The 16,944-nt window shown below is 55.6% G+C and overlaps 9 protein-coding genes across 9 annotated transcripts; 5 read left to right on the top strand and 4 right to left on the bottom strand.

Moving 5' to 3' along the window:
- Positions 1 to 27: 27 nt before the first annotated feature.
- ATNIH1004_006289 (putative spindle pole body associated protein SnaD) lies at positions 28 to 1,929 on the bottom strand (the record flags this gene model as incomplete). Its single annotated transcript, XM_033570924.1, has 1 exon — positions 28 to 1,929. The coding sequence occupies one exon, from the start codon at positions 1,927 to 1,929 to the stop codon at positions 28 to 30; it is 1,902 nt and encodes a 633-aa protein (XP_033426956.1).
- A 183-nt stretch (positions 1,930 to 2,112) lies between these two features.
- Positions 2,113 to 3,015, top strand: ATNIH1004_006288 (putative class III chitinase; the record flags this gene model as incomplete). Its single annotated transcript, XM_033570923.1, has 1 exon — positions 2,113 to 3,015. One exon carries the CDS (start codon positions 2,113 to 2,115, stop codon positions 3,013 to 3,015), a length of 903 nt encoding a protein of 300 aa, XP_033426955.1.
- A 369-nt stretch (positions 3,016 to 3,384) lies between these two features.
- ATNIH1004_006287 (alkaline phosphatase family protein) lies at positions 3,385 to 5,297 on the top strand (the record flags this gene model as incomplete). The annotated part of the gene is made up of 3 exons (XM_033570922.1): positions 3,385 to 3,453; positions 3,504 to 3,573; positions 3,628 to 5,297. The coding sequence occupies 3 exons, from the start codon at positions 3,385 to 3,387 to the stop codon at positions 5,295 to 5,297; spliced, it is 1,809 nt and encodes a 602-aa protein (XP_033426954.1).
- Positions 5,298 to 5,511: 214 nt separating this feature from the next.
- SRP54 (RNA-binding signal recognition particle subunit SRP54) lies at positions 5,512 to 7,127 on the bottom strand (the record flags this gene model as incomplete). Its single annotated transcript, XM_033570921.1, has 2 exons — positions 5,512 to 6,996; positions 7,047 to 7,127. The coding sequence occupies 2 exons, from the start codon at positions 7,125 to 7,127 to the stop codon at positions 5,512 to 5,514; spliced, it is 1,566 nt and encodes a 521-aa protein (XP_033426953.1).
- Positions 7,128 to 7,423: 296 nt separating this feature from the next.
- On the top strand, positions 7,424 to 8,278 carry ATNIH1004_006285 (rRNA-processing protein RRP15; the record flags this gene model as incomplete). The annotated part of the gene is made up of 1 exon (XM_033570920.1): positions 7,424 to 8,278. The coding sequence occupies one exon, from the start codon at positions 7,424 to 7,426 to the stop codon at positions 8,276 to 8,278; it is 855 nt and encodes a 284-aa protein (XP_033426952.1).
- A 198-nt stretch (positions 8,279 to 8,476) lies between these two features.
- Positions 8,477 to 9,133, bottom strand: ATNIH1004_006284 (ferredoxin family 2Fe-2S iron-sulfur cluster binding protein; the record flags this gene model as incomplete). Its single annotated transcript, XM_033570919.1, has 3 exons — positions 8,477 to 8,718; positions 8,788 to 8,894; positions 8,967 to 9,133. The coding sequence occupies 3 exons, from the start codon at positions 9,131 to 9,133 to the stop codon at positions 8,477 to 8,479; spliced, it is 516 nt and encodes a 171-aa protein (XP_033426951.1).
- Positions 9,134 to 9,509: 376 nt separating this feature from the next.
- UGO1 (mitofusin complex protein UGO1) lies at positions 9,510 to 11,099 on the top strand (the record flags this gene model as incomplete). The annotated part of the gene is made up of 2 exons (XM_033570918.1): positions 9,510 to 9,908; positions 9,999 to 11,099. The coding sequence occupies 2 exons, from the start codon at positions 9,510 to 9,512 to the stop codon at positions 11,097 to 11,099; spliced, it is 1,500 nt and encodes a 499-aa protein (XP_033426950.1).
- A 902-nt stretch (positions 11,100 to 12,001) lies between these two features.
- hapX (bZIP transcription factor HapX) lies at positions 12,002 to 13,495 on the bottom strand (the record flags this gene model as incomplete). Its single annotated transcript, XM_033570917.1, has 1 exon — positions 12,002 to 13,495. The coding sequence occupies one exon, from the start codon at positions 13,493 to 13,495 to the stop codon at positions 12,002 to 12,004; it is 1,494 nt and encodes a 497-aa protein (XP_033426949.1).
- A 1,657-nt stretch (positions 13,496 to 15,152) lies between these two features.
- On the top strand, positions 15,153 to 16,810 carry ATNIH1004_006281 (glycoside hydrolase family 71 protein; the record flags this gene model as incomplete). The annotated part of the gene is made up of 3 exons (XM_033570916.1): positions 15,153 to 15,215; positions 15,491 to 16,144; positions 16,199 to 16,810. The coding sequence occupies 3 exons, from the start codon at positions 15,153 to 15,155 to the stop codon at positions 16,808 to 16,810; spliced, it is 1,329 nt and encodes a 442-aa protein (XP_033426948.1).
- Between the last annotated feature and the right edge of the window lie 134 nt (positions 16,811 to 16,944).

The following is a 16,944-nucleotide window of genomic DNA, read 5'->3' as shown; positions in this document are numbered from 1 at the left end:
GATCCAGTAAAGAAAGAAAAAGAAGAATCATTTATTCACATACTTATACCGATACCCCTGTTTCCGTCGTCCTTCAACAATATCCTCCGGAACTTCCTTCTCCCCCCACGACCACATCAGAGCCCGACTCATGCGTTCGCGCTCCTTGAGCAGCAGGTCTACCCGTCGTCGCCACTCCTGCTCGCGTTTCTCTACCGACTGCGCAACGCGTCGGTCCACCGCCGCTACTGTCTCGTTCTTGACCGCGATGGCCGATTCGAGCCGCTCGATCTCGGCCCGCAGTGTCTGTCGTTCACCTGCGTGGGTGGCTTGCGACGCGCGCAGCGCCTGCAGCTCCGTCTGCAGCTCCGATTCCCGTCTCTCAGCTGACGCTAGGCGGTCGTGCAGTTGTCGGTGGGAGCTCTCGAGGGCGGAGATCCTCTCCGGTGGCGGCTGGAGACGCTCGGTCTCGCGGGCCTTGCGGAGCTCGTGCTGGGTCTGGTTGAGCTGCGACTGGAGGTCGTCGGCGCGTCGGGCTAGACGCGTATTTTCACCCTCGATGGAGTTGATGAGCGTGTGTGCCTCGGTGGTCTGCTCCTGCGACCGTGTCAGCTGCAGCTCCAGGGCCTTGCGGGCGGACGTGGCGTCGCGCAGCTCGGCCTGCGCCTGGGCCAATTCGTCGTGAAGCGGGTCCAGGTCGCCGGACGCCGGGGGTTTGGCAGCATCGTCGGCGGCGCGGGCGGCACGGGCGGCATGGGCGGGCTGGCCCAGATCCTTGATCAGCTCCAGGATCTCGGAGTAGGTGTTGCCGCCGGTCTCGAGTGACCGGTCGGCGGCCATGGCCTTGAGGGCCTGTTCGTGGGCGGTGACCTGGGATTGTGCACGGGTCAGGTCGGCGGCCAGCGTGCTGTTCTTCTCCAGCGCGACGAAGCGATCCTGCAGCGTCTGGTATTCCTGGTGCGCCTGGTGTAGATCGGACTCGAGTTTCTCGATCTCGCGAGCATGGGTGGCAGCCACAGTCTGCAGTTTCTCGCGGGCCTCGTCCAGCGCAGTCTCGCGCTCTTTCAGTTGGTCCTGTGATCGTGAAAGCTGTTGGCGTAGATGGGCCACGGTCTCACGTTGCTCGCGGTCGGAGGTCGACTGACGACTCTGCAGCTCCTGGTGCATGTCGCTGATCTGGTTCTGCAGGGCCGTGAGCTCGGACGCTCCCAGGGAGGAGCGCTGCAGCAATGTATCCTTCTCCTCGTTCTGTTTCTGTAGCCGGTGGATCTGATCGCGTAGTAGCTTCTCGTCGCTACGCTGGGCCTGCCATTCATCTAGCATGGTAGACTTCCGCTGCAGCTCCGCCTGTAGATGCTTGATCTGTTCAGCGGCAGAGGCAGCCTCCAGGACGCGCCGATGGTTGCGCTGCAGCTGTTCGTCGCGATCTCGCACGGTCTGCTGCAAATCGGAGATCTGACGACGGAGGTCTCCCTGGATCGACGCGGTGCTTAGTCTGCGGACAGACGGTGTTTCTTCCCCTTTCTCCCCCTCCTCTTCTTCTTTTTCCTCCCCCTCTTTTTCCTCCTCTTCGTCGACATTTTCGAGATGGCTCACGTCCTTGGACCGGGGTCGACGCAACAAATGGGAAGGGGTGGAGATATCGATTGGGGGACCGAATTCGCTGTCTTCAGGCACATCTTCGATAGTAGGAGGCGGTTGTTTCTGCGCGTCCGGGATGATCTCTTTCTCAAAGGCCTCGGAATCGTCCTCGCCCAGGAGATAGCGCTCCAAGTTCGCGGTGAAGTCGTCCGGACCACCGACGTCGGACAACGGCTGGGGGGATGGAGGATGGGGAAGATCATCATCGGGAGGAAATTGACTGAAGTCGATAGAGTAGTCGTCCAAACGAGCGTCAATAGATGGAGAGGACATGGCGGGGCCGACAGAATCGTGCGTGGTGGTATTCATGATGAAGATGTTTACACGGGATAGATCGATCTACTGGAATATGGATGGATCCATAGGTATTGAGTATTGTACCATACCATCTGGTACATATAATACAATACAATACCCGATACCATCCTTACTACATACAGCATAGACAAACATAGATGCAATAGTTACAGGTAGATACAACTAACAATCATCATGCCCCCAATTCCCTCCTCGTCCTCCTCCTCCCCCCGCGTCGTCTGTTACCATCAAACCATTCTCCCCTCTGGCGAATATGTCTCGATGCTGCCGTTGGTGCAACGCCCCACGGGGGTCACACACGTCATCCTCGCCGCCTTCCACCTGAACGACGACCCGGACCGGCTGACACTGAACGACGATCCGCCCGACCATCGCATGTACGACACACTGTGGACCGAGGTGCCACAGTTGCAAGCTCAGGGTGTTCGTGTCCTCGGGATGCTGGGAGGCGCGGCGCCGGGCTCATTCCGCCGTCTAGACGGATCCCTGGAGACCTTTGAGCGCTACTACCGACCGTTGCTGGCGACGGTGCGACGACACGGGCTGGACGGGCTGGACCTGGACGTGGAGGAGGAGATGTCACTGGAGGGCATCATCCGGCTGATTGACCGACTGCAGGCCGATCTGGGTGACGGGTTCCTCATCACGCTGGCGCCGGTGGCCGCGGCGTTGCTGGGCCTGGGCAATCTGTCCGGGTTCGACTACCGTGCGCTGGAGCAGCAGCGGGCGGGCAAGATCGCCTGGTACAATGCGCAGTTCTACAACGGATGGGGGGATCCGCGACTGTATGTGGCCATTGTGGCGCAAGGATGGTCGCCGTCGCGCGTGGTGCTGGGATTGTTGACGAACCCGGGCAATGGCTCGCAGGGCTACATACCGGTGGAGATGCTGGGACCGATGCTGGGCCACCTGGTTGTGCAGTTTCCGACCTTTGGGGGAGTCATGGGCTGGGAATACTTCAATGCGCAGCCGGGGGGTCGCTCGAAACCCTGGCAGTGGGCGGCGATGATGATGCTGAGCATGCAATTACGAGAGGTTCTCGTGGGTTTGTCAGAGAGGATCCGAATTAATAGATGATGTATGTATGGCATACTAGCAGGTGAATGCACCAGACAATTAATTCTATGAGTATATGTTTCTTTTAAATTGATAGCAATAGATCTTTATATTTGTACAATGATGCCTGAGGCAAAAGCAGGGTGATTTCCCAAAGAGGATAGCAGATCACATGATCAAATTCAGACAAAAGGAAAGCGGTGAAACAGAGCAGAATACCCTTGATTCTTGCTAAAAGACGTCATCAAATGCATCAAGCGATCAATCGGGATTCATCAATTCGTCGATTATCCCTCTTGATACAGATATATATGGAGAACAAGAGATATGAACTATCCAATGCAAGCACACTGATAGCTAATTAGTGGGCAATTCTATCTCCGTAGCATAATGCTCCAGCTCGTCACCGCGGCCAGTTCGGCCATCGTGCGAATCGGCACCTTCATCTTTCTGCGCTGGGTATCATCGATTTATTCTCTGTATAGCTATAAGATGCTAATACTATATAGATCCCCGGCCATCCGTTTCCTCCGCTCATCTTCACAGCGCTGGCGGTCTATATCACCTCGTTACTCTCGAGTATATCTCTCTGCATTTACCATCCTGCATCTGCCATCTATCTAACATCTACAGAACAACCCCCGCGACGCTCTCGATCAGCTCTTTACACCCTCTTCACCGGCATACCATCGTCTCCCGCTGCCACTCGATTGACCGTCTTGATCAACCTGGTCCTCGGCCTCTTCACCCTCGACTTCCTCCTGCATGGCCTGATCCTCTATCCCTCCACCGACCTCGCCTTCTCGCGCATCGGTTATGTCGAACCCACCTCCGCTCATCTGCTCATCCGCGAACCGGATGCTACCCAGCTGCCTCTGGTCATTTCCTACCGTGAGGAGCAGAAGGGGGACTGGCGGCAAGCCAGCGTCATCGGCGCCCTGAACGAGTCTACCGACTTCACGGCCGCCGTCACTCTGCACGACCTGATGCCCGCCACGGCATATCGCTATGCGCTGTCTAACAATCGCTCCGGCTCCTTCGTCACCGCGCCGCCGTCGGGCTCCTCCAGTCTGGCCTTTGTCACTTCCAGCTGCATGAAGGCCAACTTCCCCTACTCGCCCCGGTCCCATCCGCTGCGCATTCCCGGCTTGGAGACCATGACCACCACCCTGGCCCAGCTGCCCGCGGCCGCCCGGCCTGCCTTCATGCTGTTCCTGGGCGACTTCATCTACATCGACGTGCCGCAGCGCTTCGGCTCCTCCGTCTCGCACTACCGCAGCGAGTACCGTCGCGTCTACGCGTCGCCCTCGTGGGCCACCCTCGGCGCGGATAACCAGCCGGCTCTCGACCTGCCCTGGATCCATACCCTGGACGACCACGAGATCGCCAACGACTGGTCCCGGGGCAACCTCACCGCACCGTATCCCGCCGCCGCCGACCCCTACCGTCACTACCACGTCAGTGTCAACCCGCCGCGGGCTCAGGATGCCTTCGCCGCCTCGGAGAACGTCACCTACTTCTCCTTCGTACGCGGTCCCGCCTCGTTCTTCCTGTTGGACACGCGCACCTACCGCTCGACGCCCGGCAAGTCCAACTCCTCCATCCTCGGCGCCGCCCAGCGCCAGTCGCTGCTGGCCTACCTGGCGCGTCCCGAGCCCCACGGCGTGCACTGGAAGTTCGTCGCCTCCAGCGTGCCCTTCACGAAGAACTGGCACGTTGGCACCTCCGACACCTGGGGCGGCTTCCTGAACGAACGCCAGATCATCTTCGACGCCATGTGGCGCGCCGAGCGGGACCTGGGCGTGCGCGTCGTCCTGCTCAGCGGTGATCGGCATGAATTCGGCGCCACCCGATTTCCGGATCCAGCATCTCGTGGGGTTGACAGTCTAGACCAGAAGGCAGAAGACGTAGGAAGAGAAGGAAATGGCCTCCACGAATTCAGCGTCGGCCCCCTGAGCATGTTCTACCTTCCCATCCGCACCTACCGCCAGACCGACGAGGAGGATGTCGCCATCAAATACCTCGCAGACGGCAATGTCAAGTACGGAGTCATCGACATTGACCGCCACGACGACGCTTCCGTCCTCACCTACTCGCTGTACATCAATGATGCCCTCGTCTGGCAATACTGTCTGACGGTGCCGTTGTCCGGGTCGACGCTCCCACCGGGACAGGTCCTCTTGGATTCTTCCTCCTCGACGTGGAGTTCTCTTCAAACGATGTTGGGAAGGATGGAGGAGATGGCGGGACGGTTGCGTCGGCGGTTCATGCGGACTTATTCTGCTTGGAATTCAAGACCTTGATTGATCTGTATGAGTACTAGACTGTATCCTGATTGATGTATGTACTTATCTATCAGTTAGACGGAGCCATAGAAAAGTTCGAGTAGACTGTACATTGAAACTAATTGGCATTCATAGCAACGTAGAGTAAAATAGGCCAAGGAAAATGAAAGGAAGAAAAAACCAACGCCATCAATGCTAGACCGTTCAAAATCAACGATACCAATCAAATGCATCATCGTCGTCCCCCCATCAGTCCACTCATCTGGCTCATCATCCCCTGAAGATCCATCCCTCCCAGTCCCGGCAATCCGCCGTTTCCGCCTTGTCCCTGCAGCATCTGCATCATCTTGGCCATATCCCCCATGCCCGGCATGCCGCCAGCACCACTGGCACCGCCCATGGCGGCCATGCGTTTCTGCATGGCCGCCAGCTGCTGCTCCTTGTTCCCGCCCTTGAGCATGTTCTGGGCCCGCTGCATCTGCTTCTTCTGGCCGCCCACGCGCTTCGCCATCCCCGCCATCATCCGATGTTGCGACAGAAGATCCTCTACCTCGCGCACCGTTGTGCCGCTGCCGCAGGCGATGCGCACCATGCGGCGCGGCTGCTCGACGAATACCTTTCCGTCGCCGTCCAGCTCCTTGGCCGTCATGCTGTCGAAGATGTAGATCATGCGGCGCAGCTTGAGCGACCCGTCTTCGTCGTCCAGCCCCGCCGTCAGGTTCGACAGGCCCGGGATCATCCCCGACAGCTTCGACAGCGGGCCCATCTTCATGATCGACGTGATGTTCTCACGGAAATCCCGCAGCGTGTAGATGCCCTCCGCGATGTGCTTGTACGTCTCCTTGGCCGACGCCGAGTCCTTGGTCACCGCTTGGACGTGCTCCACCAGTCCCGCCATATCGCCCATGCCCAGCAACTTCTGGATGAACGCCTTGGGCTCGAACCGCTCGAGGTCCATCATGTGTTCACCCGTGCCCAGGAAGATGATGGGGGTGTGTGTGGCAGCCACAGCCGAGATCGCCCCGCCGCCCGCCGCATGCCCGTCCGTCTTGGTGATGATGATCGCCCCGAAGTCCGCCGTCGCCTTGAACGCCGACGACTGCGCCTCGGCGGCTTGGCCGATCGTGCTGTCGAGGACCAGGATGGTCTGGTCCGGCGTGACGGCAGTCTGGATCTGCGTCATCTCCGTGAATAGCTCTGCCTCTTGCTTGTGGCGACCGCTGGTGTCCACGATGATCACCTCGAACCGCTCCTTCTTGAACTTGGTGACACCCTCCGCCGCCACGACGGCCGGGTCGGTCTGCGTCAGACTGCCGTAGTATGGGATCTTGGCCTTGGTCGCGTTCTGCTTCAACTGGTCGAAGGCACCGGCGCGGAAGGTATCGGCGCACACCAGCGCCGTCTTGAACCCCCGCATCTGATAATGCCGCGCCAGCTTGGTACACGTGGTGGTTTTACCGGCACCCTGCAAGCCCACGAACATGATGACATTGGACCGACCCTTCTTGGGCCGGAACGGCTCCGCATGCGGGTTGACGAGGGCGACGAGTTCATCGAAGACGGTCTTCTGGATCAGACGTTTCTTATTGACGGCGGATGGCAACGACGAGAAATTGACGCTGGACTTGATGGATTTCCGCAGCGACTGCACCAGGCGGACGTTGACGTCGGCCGAGAGAAGCGCCGCGCAGATTTCCTTTAACATATCATCGAACGCCTGGGCAGATGTCAGTGTCAGCATAAAGTCGAGAAGGGATAGTCAGAAACCACCTTCTCGTCCAGATTACTGGACCGGGTCAAATCATTGACGGCGGCATTGATGCGTCGCCCTAGATCCTGGAGGACCATGATGGACTAGGATATAATAAGGACGCACAGGAGAAAGAGTCGTCTTGGAGCTGATGAGACGAGGGAGACGAGGAAGAACAGTTGAGAAGAGGCGAGAGACACTCAAAGCCAGATTGGATATGCGGAGAGACACTGGCCAATCAGCGGCGGATATGGTGTTTCCGCCTTCGGCAGAAAGAATTCAATAATAAAAAAGAAAAAACTCTAGAAAATATCAAGAAAGGCAAGGAACAAAACAACTTCAACATCAGATTTTTATAAAGTTCAGCTACATCACATTTTAAGGCAGCGTCAGAATGCCCCCCTCCGTGTCCAAAAAGCGCAAGGTGTTGGATGGCCTCAAACCTGGCCACTCCAAGAAGTTCAAGAAGCAGCGCGACTATCACAGCAGCTCCGACGAGGCCGAGGGTGATGCCGATTTCCAGGCCGTCAATCTGGCCGATTCGGATTCCGACGATGCGGCGGCGACGGCGACGGTCCCGAAGAAGCAGAAGCCCACCAAGTCCAAGTCGATAGGCTCGAACGGGCCGAAAAAGGAAGCCAGCGATGAAAGCTCCGTTCCCAGCGAGGACGAGGGCGAGAGTGAGGATGATGCCTCAGGAGCATCCAACGAGTCGGACGACGATGCCGACTCCGATATCTCCATGTCGGCCGGCCGCAGAACCGTCCCCAAGCGAAACGATCCCGCCGCCTTTTCGACCTCGATCTCGAAGATTCTCGCCACGAAACTTCCCACCGCCGCTCGAGCAGACCCCGTGCTGTCGCGCAGTAAATCAGCTCAGCAGTCTAGCACCGAGATTGCCGAAGAGAAGCTCGATCGACAGGCACGGGCGCAACTCCGGGCCGAAAAGAAGGAGGAGTTGGATCGCGGTCGAGTCCGCGACGTCCTGGGGATTGAACGAGGCCAGACGGGTGCCGTCGCTGAGGAAGAGAAGCGTCTGCGCAAGACTGCCCAGAGGGGTGTGGTGAAGCTGTTCAACGCCGTTCGAGCAGCGCAGGTGCGTGGAGAAGCGGCTGTGAGGGAGGAACGACAGAAGGGAACCATCGGCATCGGGGAGCGCGAGAGGGCCGTGAACGAGGTCAGCAAGCAGGGCTTCTTAGAACTTATCAATGGGAAGAAGGGGAAGCCGCTGAATATCGAAGAGGCATGAGGTCGAATCGCTACATGGCTAGGCATTGATATGGCGTTATGGGATTTCTTTTTTTTAACTCTTTTTTCTTTTCTTTTACAACCTGTACATGTGGATCAATAGTCGCTATTTACAAGTTCTGCCGAATAGAATGGAGATGAGAATACCCAATACATAGTCGTTCCCCTATATCCCCTATCATACATGTCCCAATCCCATCTATTTCTGCTCAAAGTCGCTCGCCTGCAGGTTCCGAGTCATCGAAGGCAGCCGAACCACCAACCCATTGAGGTCCTTGTTCATCACCACCTGACACCCCAGGCGAGAGGTCTCCGTTAGTCCGAAAGCCAAATCCAGCATGTCGTTCTCATCATCCGACGGTTCTTCCATCTTGTCGAACATGTCGGGGTCTTCCACGATGACGTGACACGTCGAACAGGCGCATGAACCGCCACAGGCTCCTGACTCAGAAAGTAGCCGTCAGTAATCACATCCTCGATCGCGTCTGATTGTCTGTAGGCGTTTCAAACCTTCCATCTCTAGATCATTAGCCTGCGCAATGTCCAACAAATTGTCCCCCTCGGAGACTTGCAAGTCGACCTTTTCGCCGTCCTTGTCAATAAACGAGACATTAATCCTGGTTGTGATCAGTGGAGTTCACGCCAATTCCCTATGCTATTTCCTCGTATTGAACGATTGAATGACTCACTCTTCACCGGGCTTGGGAGGAGTGATATGACCGTGACGAACTCCCGCCGTTGCGGAAAAGCTTCGTCGTGTCGCTCTCAACCCCTGGAATGACCATCGTGCTCTCACGGCCCACGAAGGGCTATTTCGATCGCGCAGAGTCCGGGAGGAGGAGCTGAGAAACCGCATCGATGGTGTATGAGAGAAGCGATCTCCGGGGACAGTCCGGGGTATGGAATGCCGCAGATTCCAACACGCTTCCCTCCACAACGACATCATGCCCAGAACGAAAAAAGTAAAAAAGAAAACTAACCAGAATGAGAGACGATAGGATAAGACGGAAAGCGAGAGGCAGAGAGGGCAGCGAGGTAGAGAGAGAAAAAAAGAGAGAGGGAGAGGATCGGAGAAAAGCCCAAAGGCGGCAAACCCGGACAATTAAACCAACACTTTTTTTCTCCTCTACTTTCTTTCTTCTGCTACCCCCGACTCTTCGCAACAACACCGGAGATCGAAAGAAACGAAAGACAAGCAGAAACACAGACAGACAGACACACACACCTTCACCATGTCCTCACAAGGGCCCAATCCCCTGCGCCCGTACTATATCCCGCCAGCCATGGGACTGGAGGTCACCCACGCCACGTCCCCTCCAGATGCGTCATCGGCCCAGGTGTTTGGCAGTTCGGCGCGCGATCTGCTGCCGGATCTGGATTACTCGGATTATTTGGACAATTCGCCGTCCATCTCTAGCTGGCTGAGGGATGCCTTGGACCGGTCCATCTGGCGCTACACCAGCGTCTTGTCTGCGCAGCCTTTCGACGTCGCTAAGACCATCCTGCAGACCTACGTTGTCCCCGATGCCTCGGAGGGTCATTGGCCGAAGGATGAGCGACGGAGATCAGGGGCCAGTGCCCGGGGGAATCCGTATGATAGCAGTGGTGACGGGGAGGACAGCGAGGACGATGTATGTGAACACACTGGAGTCTGCGGGAAGGGGGAAAAAAAAAAAAAGAAGCAAGCAGCTAGCTAACCGTGTCGCACCATCGATTGACAGGAGTCTCTCTCGGACGATGAGAGCAGTTATTTCACATCCGCTGCGCCGGCGGAATCTTCACCATTGAATTCACGGTCTCGAAGGCCTCGACGCCATATCACCGACCGCAGCGGCTATATCCCATCGTCGACGCCCTCACCCCGACACGCCTTGACGATCAAGAACCCGTCCTCCTTGATGGACGTGCTGTCCCAGCTGTGGACGACCAGCGGAGCGACCTCGCCATGGAAGGCCACCAATGCGACCTTTATCTACTCTCTGCTGCTTCCCACCCTGAACACCTTCATCCGGAGTCTTCTGTCCGCCATTGTGGGATTGCCCGAGGAGGATATCTCGTCCTCCATGGCGACCGACATCCTCATGTCGACATCCCCGCTCGCCACACTGCTTCTGTCCTTCATCTCGACCTCCCTGTCGGCGATTCTGCTATCGCCCATTGATACCGCGCGTACATTCCTCATCCTCACACCCGTCACCCACGGGCCCCGCTCGCTGCTGCGGGCCATTCGACAGATCCCGACCCCCAACTGCACAGTCCCTCCTCACCTGGTCCCCATCACCATCCTCCACTCGAGTCTGCCGAATTTCATCACCACGACTACCCCGCTGGTCCTGAAATCGTACCTGTCGCTCGATCCAGTCCTGAACCCGTCCATGTGGAGTCTGTTCACCTTCCTGGGCTCCGGTCTCGAGCTGGCCGTTCGGTTCCCGCTGGAGACCGTCTTGCGCCGTGCCCAGATCGCCACCTTCACCTCCCCCAGCATCCGACAGCAATGTGCCGGCACACCGCGTGCCTCCTCCCTGACGCCTCCTTCCGAGGTCGAGACCATCGTCCCGACCCCGCGGACCTACCGCGGCATCGTAGGCACCATGTGGGGAATTGTTTACGAGGAAGGCTCACTGGTACCATCGGAGGCGGAACGAGCACAGGAGGTGCTCAAGAAACCCCTGGCGCTGCGCAAACGACATGGCCAGGGCATCCAAGGTCTCTATCGTGGCTGGAGAATCGGCATGTGGGGGATCGCGGGGATCTGGGGGGCCAGTCTCCTGGGAAATGCAGGTAATGGGGACGAAGAGATGATGACGGTGAGGAGATTTTAATCTGCCATCTTTTCGAATAGTCTCTTCTACCTCTATCTCCACCTCGACCTGGATCATTCTGATGAACCATTTTGATGGTTTGCACATGTTCTTTCCACCCCCCTCCCCTCTTTTGTGTATCTTAATATCATCTATCTATTATTTACGTTAGCACGGTGATCTATGATCGTGATCATCCTTTGGAGCAGTGGAGTGATGGCATGGCGTTGGAGTTATCTTGTCTGTACATATTATATTCCCCGAACAGTTAGCGAATCTCCTTTCTTTTATCTCAATCGATATCATTTTCAGTTCTACTTCTAGTTTCGTTCATCATTATTTCTTGTCCATGTATGACATCCGGAATGAAATGAAATAAAAAGTTTCCATTCCCGAAGTCACATCCCGTATATAGATAAGTAGATCAAACGTACATCAGTCCATGATCGAATCGCCAGTTTAAGAAAGCAAAAAGAACCTCCAGCCTGTCTATCCATCATGATCCATATCCGGCACTTTGTACTCAGCGTAGAGAGATTGATCTACCGGTAGCTTTTCGCATCGTAATAATAAGAACGACTGTTAAAGAGAGTAAAAGAGAAGAGAGAGAGATCATACGGATCATTCAAAGCAGTAAAAGTCATGCAGGAACGCCTGTCGTACCCGTCTATGTAAAGGGATAGGATCCACGTCTTTCATCTCCACTTCTGCTATTTTTATTTTATTATTGTTTCTCCCCGACGATCGGATGGAATCAAAAGATCCTAGACGAATAAACAGACGCTCCTAAGGAGAGATATAAAAAAGTGAGTCCTTGATCCAATCCAAGGAATATAATACAAACTCAGACTTTGAGTCAGGTTTGGGTATCATCGTAAAAAACATAAGAAAATCAACATCGCTCAAGACATCAATACCACCTTTTATTTGTCGGCGAAACGCCGGTCAAAGTACCGCAACACCCCCATGACGCTGGCCGCCTCGACTTCCAGCGCAGCGCGCGCATTGGCCGGGGCAACCTCTTGGGGATTCGGTAACGTATGGAGTTTGGGCAGCCACGCTGAAATTTCATCACTGGCACGCGAGAAGTTCGGGTGTCGGGACAATGTTGTGAACGCATCAGCACACGACAGAGTCAGTGATGGCGTCTTGGACGAAGTAGCAGTGTTGGAGTTGGAATTGGAATTGGGATTGCCCGTGGAGCCGGTCCGGGGAGGATTCGGGTTCCGGGACTGGCAGCAGCCTCCATCGGCACCTTTACCGCCGCAACATCCTGAGGAGGCGGCGCTGGCGGAGCGGGACGCCGCCAGCGTTTTGCAAAAAAGCGTACTCCTCGGGTCGGCCTGACATTGCGCGCAGGTGCCGGGTCCGTTGGCACAGGGATTGGTGGCCTGGCTGATCGGAGGGAGGATCATCTCCGAGCGCACATCGCCGTCCGATGGGGGCGGCGTGAACTGTGACAGGTTCTGGATGGGGGCGAGTCTGTTGTTTTCAAACGAGTTTCGTCGTCCCCGCTGCTCCTCCTGGGCCGCCATCTCGGCACAGATACATGGCGTGCCGTCCTGACAGAACCCGCAGGGGTCGACCGCGGGGGATGAAACGTTGGTGGTCGTGTCTGCGGGGGCCTGGGGAGCGGCAAACCGGGTCGTGAAATCGATCTCCATTTCCTCCGGATCCGGCTTAATCTCGGGCTCTGCGCGATTTTGTCTTGATGTACTCGGTCGCTTCGAATTCTGGGTCTCGATCCCAGGCATGGCAAACGCGTCCTCGATGCACTGGCAGTGAGTCGAGGAGCAGTTGCTGCATCCCAGGGGCACTTCCTCCCGCTCCCCGTTGGCGTGGTCGCCGCCGTTGTTCGACGCGGCTCTCTCATTTGCGTCACGGTCGGCCGAGGACACACGAGCGGCCGGACGAGCCTTGTCGTTCGATGCATTCTTGTCCGACGTCGAGGACCGGAACTCCCGTACCAGCGCCTCCTTGGCACCCCTCTCGACCGCAACCTCCTTCTCGAGGGCATGGCAGCGAGTTCGCCACCAGGAGATCTCATGGCGACATTGCTCGACCTCGCGTGACAGGTTGGAAATCTGCTCTTTCAGGGCCAGCACCTGGATCTCATGCTCGTCTTCGATCTGTTTCATCTGTTCCTCGAGCTCGTTGACGCGAGCCGCCCGTCGTTCGCGAAAGGCTCTCTGTGCGGCTCGATTCTGCGCTTTTCGCTTCGTCGGCGGCGTATCGGTTGCCGGCTTGCGACCGGGCTTGGGACGCGGTGGGATCACCCATTCTTTGGAGGTGACTGATCCGGGGGTGCCTGGTCCGGGAGAGGGTGAAATGGCAGGCTTGGCGGCCAATGCGGGAGCCAACGGGGCGACCGAGGGAGGTAGCGCAGGTGCTATCGAAGGAGTGGGCTGAGAGGCCATTATAAAGAACTAAATCAATGCGCGAGATCCTCTCGTTCGGAGAGGAGGTCTGTGGTGTGATCAGCGGTCATGTCATGTCAGATGTGGTGGTGGTAGAAGAGACAGAAGAAGAGTCAACGGAGGACGGACCAAGAGGTGGTGTCACTTGATCCTTTCGGAAGAGCGGATGTGCGCTCGCTCAGGTAAGCGAGGGATCACGCAGATCCAATTAACGAATTAATCAGTCAACTAAGGAAAGAATGCTGCTCGAGTGCAATTGGACATCTATGGGAAGCTTAATAGGAGCTGAAAGAGATGGAAGCGTGGGAAAAGAAGAGGTAGGATGGTGGACTGGTTGATAGGGAGAAGGAAAACGGAAGCCGAGGAGAGCAGAGAGGGGGAAAACATAAAATAAAATAGAGAGAAAATAAGAGGGAGGGAGAGATGATCAGATTAGATTATCGTGCGCTCCCGACTTCGGAGGAAAGTGGGGTGGGCTGCGTCCGCCGGCGGCTCTCATTCGTCAACCCACAGTGGCTGCGGGTTATCAATCAGTTACAAGTTTAGGGCTTGGGGTTAACCCTATAGGTTCTACTGAATTTGACACTGGTGACAGGGTATATAGGGCTGGGTGAGCTACTACCAATCCTACTCCAGCTACATATATACATGCATATATATGTCTAACAATAGAAGGGATTCAGGGAAGACCAGCTGCTGATGATGACTGAACGTGGCTACGCTCAGTACCCACGGGATAGAAAATTTGGTATGTGGGTACCGTAATTGTCTCTGCCGCGTTGGCCGCGTTTTACCTACAAATAGTTGTGGAACAGTGGAAGTTGAGTCCTACATGATTTGAACATGAAATGTACTAGAAAAGTAGAATTCTCTCCACCTGATCTTATCTGATCCCACCTTTTCCTCTTTCGGAGGTCCATCCCATCCAGAGCAGAAAACTCTGCTTTCTCTGACTAATTTCTTCGATGGAGTTGAGCTAGGCCATTGCCGGTGAGCGGAATTAATAGGCGAAATGCGGACTGACCGACTTTTGATACGGCAGCCGGGTAATGCTAGAAAAAGAGTCGGGTTAAACCTACAAGTCGAGGGATCTCATTAGTCATTGGAGCAGAGTAGTTAGGTAGAGTGTCAGTTGATCTGTCTGCGTAGTGCTAGTGATATTCAGCATGAATCTATAGCCTCCTTAATTTACCTACATAGGCCTATTATCGAGCCAGTTAGGTTTCACCACGGCGTCGTAGCTGGCCATGCATGCATTCCAGCCCGTCCAGATGCCCATGGACCAGTGAGATGTCCACTCTAGAGAGAATGAGTCATGACGTAGCGAGTCTCCTGTGCACTGCAGTTCTGTGAGTAGCAGAACTGTCGGTCAAGTCAAACTCAACACCACCGCAGAATATGATCGATCACTTTAGTCTCCCAGGCCAACTGTTCGACAGTAGACTGATCTGCCAAGGGTGCCGTTCCTTTTAAGCCCTGCAATTCCACAGCATATCTGAAGAAACCCGTCATTCCTCCTCATCTGTCGACAGTGATCCTCGTGGCTTCCCGCGAACAGAGACCATGAAACACAAATATCTGGATCGTTTCCTGAACCACGTCTTGCCTAAAGAGCAACATCATCACCACTATCAACATTGTCAGAATTGTACCGCCAATGGTGAGACTAATCAAGGGACACACCATTCCCAAGAACAGCAGCAGCATGGATCTACCCCGGGTGAGTGAGCCATCCCTTGCTATCCCAGCGATATGTTACGTCGATCTGCCGAATTCCAGACGTCTTCTGGCTTATCGGACTTGCCCTTTTATGTAGTCCTATAAATGTTTCCCAAAATGCTCATCAGACACCTGTCTCTTTTCTTGTTCGCAGTTCCAAGCACAGGTCAACATGAATCACCGAATGCATCAGTACAGTCTGAACCACAGAGAGTCTTCGCTCACTTCCTCGTAAGAAAAATGACCCAGTCAGCCAGCTGCATCCTAACAACCTAGGTCGGCAACGCATACTCGATGACTCCCCAGCACTGGGAGACGGATATCATTGAGGCGCAAAAAGCGCACATCGACGGGTTTGCGCTGAACGTGGCCCCTCAGGACGACTACACCGACCGAGTCCTCCAGACGGCGTACGACGCAGCGGAAAGAATAGGCGACTTTTCCTTGTTCATTTCGTTCGACTATGGATCCGGGGGCCCGTGGCCTGCAGAGAGAGTGATTGCCCTCATCAATGTCTACAAAAATCGCAAGGCGCAATTCCACTACCACGGGAAGCCCTTGGTGTCGACCTTTGAAGGCGCCGGGAATGTCGGCGACTGGCCGAGAATCAAGAGCGAAACGGCTTGTACCTTCATCCCCAACTGGACCAGTATGGGTCCAGATGGAATTCGGAGTGTTCTGGACGATATTGACGGCGCGTTCAGCTGGGATGCATGGCCCGTTGGAGCGGAGGATAAATCTACCTCCAGTGACCTGGCGTGGATGGATGCCCTGGCAGGAAAGCCGTATATGATGCCTGTCGCACCCTGGTTCTATACGAATCTTCCTCAGTGGAAGAAGAACTGGCTCTGGCGTGGTGACGACATGTGGCACTATCGATGGCAGCAGGTTACTGAGCTGCAGCCCCTCTGGTCCAGGTACGATGACGCCGTATACCTCATATCCGTACCCGTACCCTTTCGAGGACTCTAATCTCTGGCTTAGATCCTCAGTTGGAACGACTACGGCGAAACGCACTACATCGGACCGATATATGAGGCCGGGATCCCCGACGGAGCGGCGCGATACGTTCAGAATCATCCGCACGATGCGTGGCGAGAACTCCTGCCTCATTACATTGACTCCTACCGGCGGAATCTGATGAACCCGCACAGTCACAGTCAATACCGGTCCGCGCCTGCGGGTTTCCACAATCCACGGTATCCCATCTCCTTCGTCGACAAGATCGTCTACTGGTATCGATTGAATCCCAGTTCCTCCGGGAGTGCCGACGGCACGACGGGCAATAACCAGGCCATGGGACAGAAGATCCTGGATCCGGGACAAGTATCCCAGGATCGGGTGTTTTTCAGCGCGCTGGTTACGCAGTCCAGCGAAGTCTACGTCCGGATCGGAGCTGGATCGCCGACGTTCTTTTGTGCGAACTCCCCGGGTATTCATCACTTCTCAGTGCCGTTCTATGGACAGACTGGTCCGGTCCAGTTCGGTATCAAGCGGGATAGCCAGGATGTCGTAACAGTACATGGGCCTCCGATTACGGAGTGTGTTGGTGGTATAGTCGATTGGAATGCTGTAGTGGGTTCAAGCCAGGACTAACCCGCATGGCATTTACTAAACACTCCGAGTATAATTTATAAAGATACTAGAAGAATTTTATAATACTCTAACAAGCATCACTGTTGAATAGTCACCAGTTATAAATCTTAAAGGAGACACTATATCTATCCTTA

This window comes from Aspergillus tanneri (assembly GCF_003426965.1).
Source record: "Aspergillus tanneri strain NIH1004 chromosome Unknown AapTan_4_pilon_pilon_pilon, whole genome shotgun sequence".
NCBI lineage: Eukaryota > Fungi > Ascomycota > Eurotiomycetes > Eurotiales > Aspergillaceae > Aspergillus > Aspergillus tanneri.
This window is presented reverse-complemented; position numbering and strand designations above follow the sequence as displayed.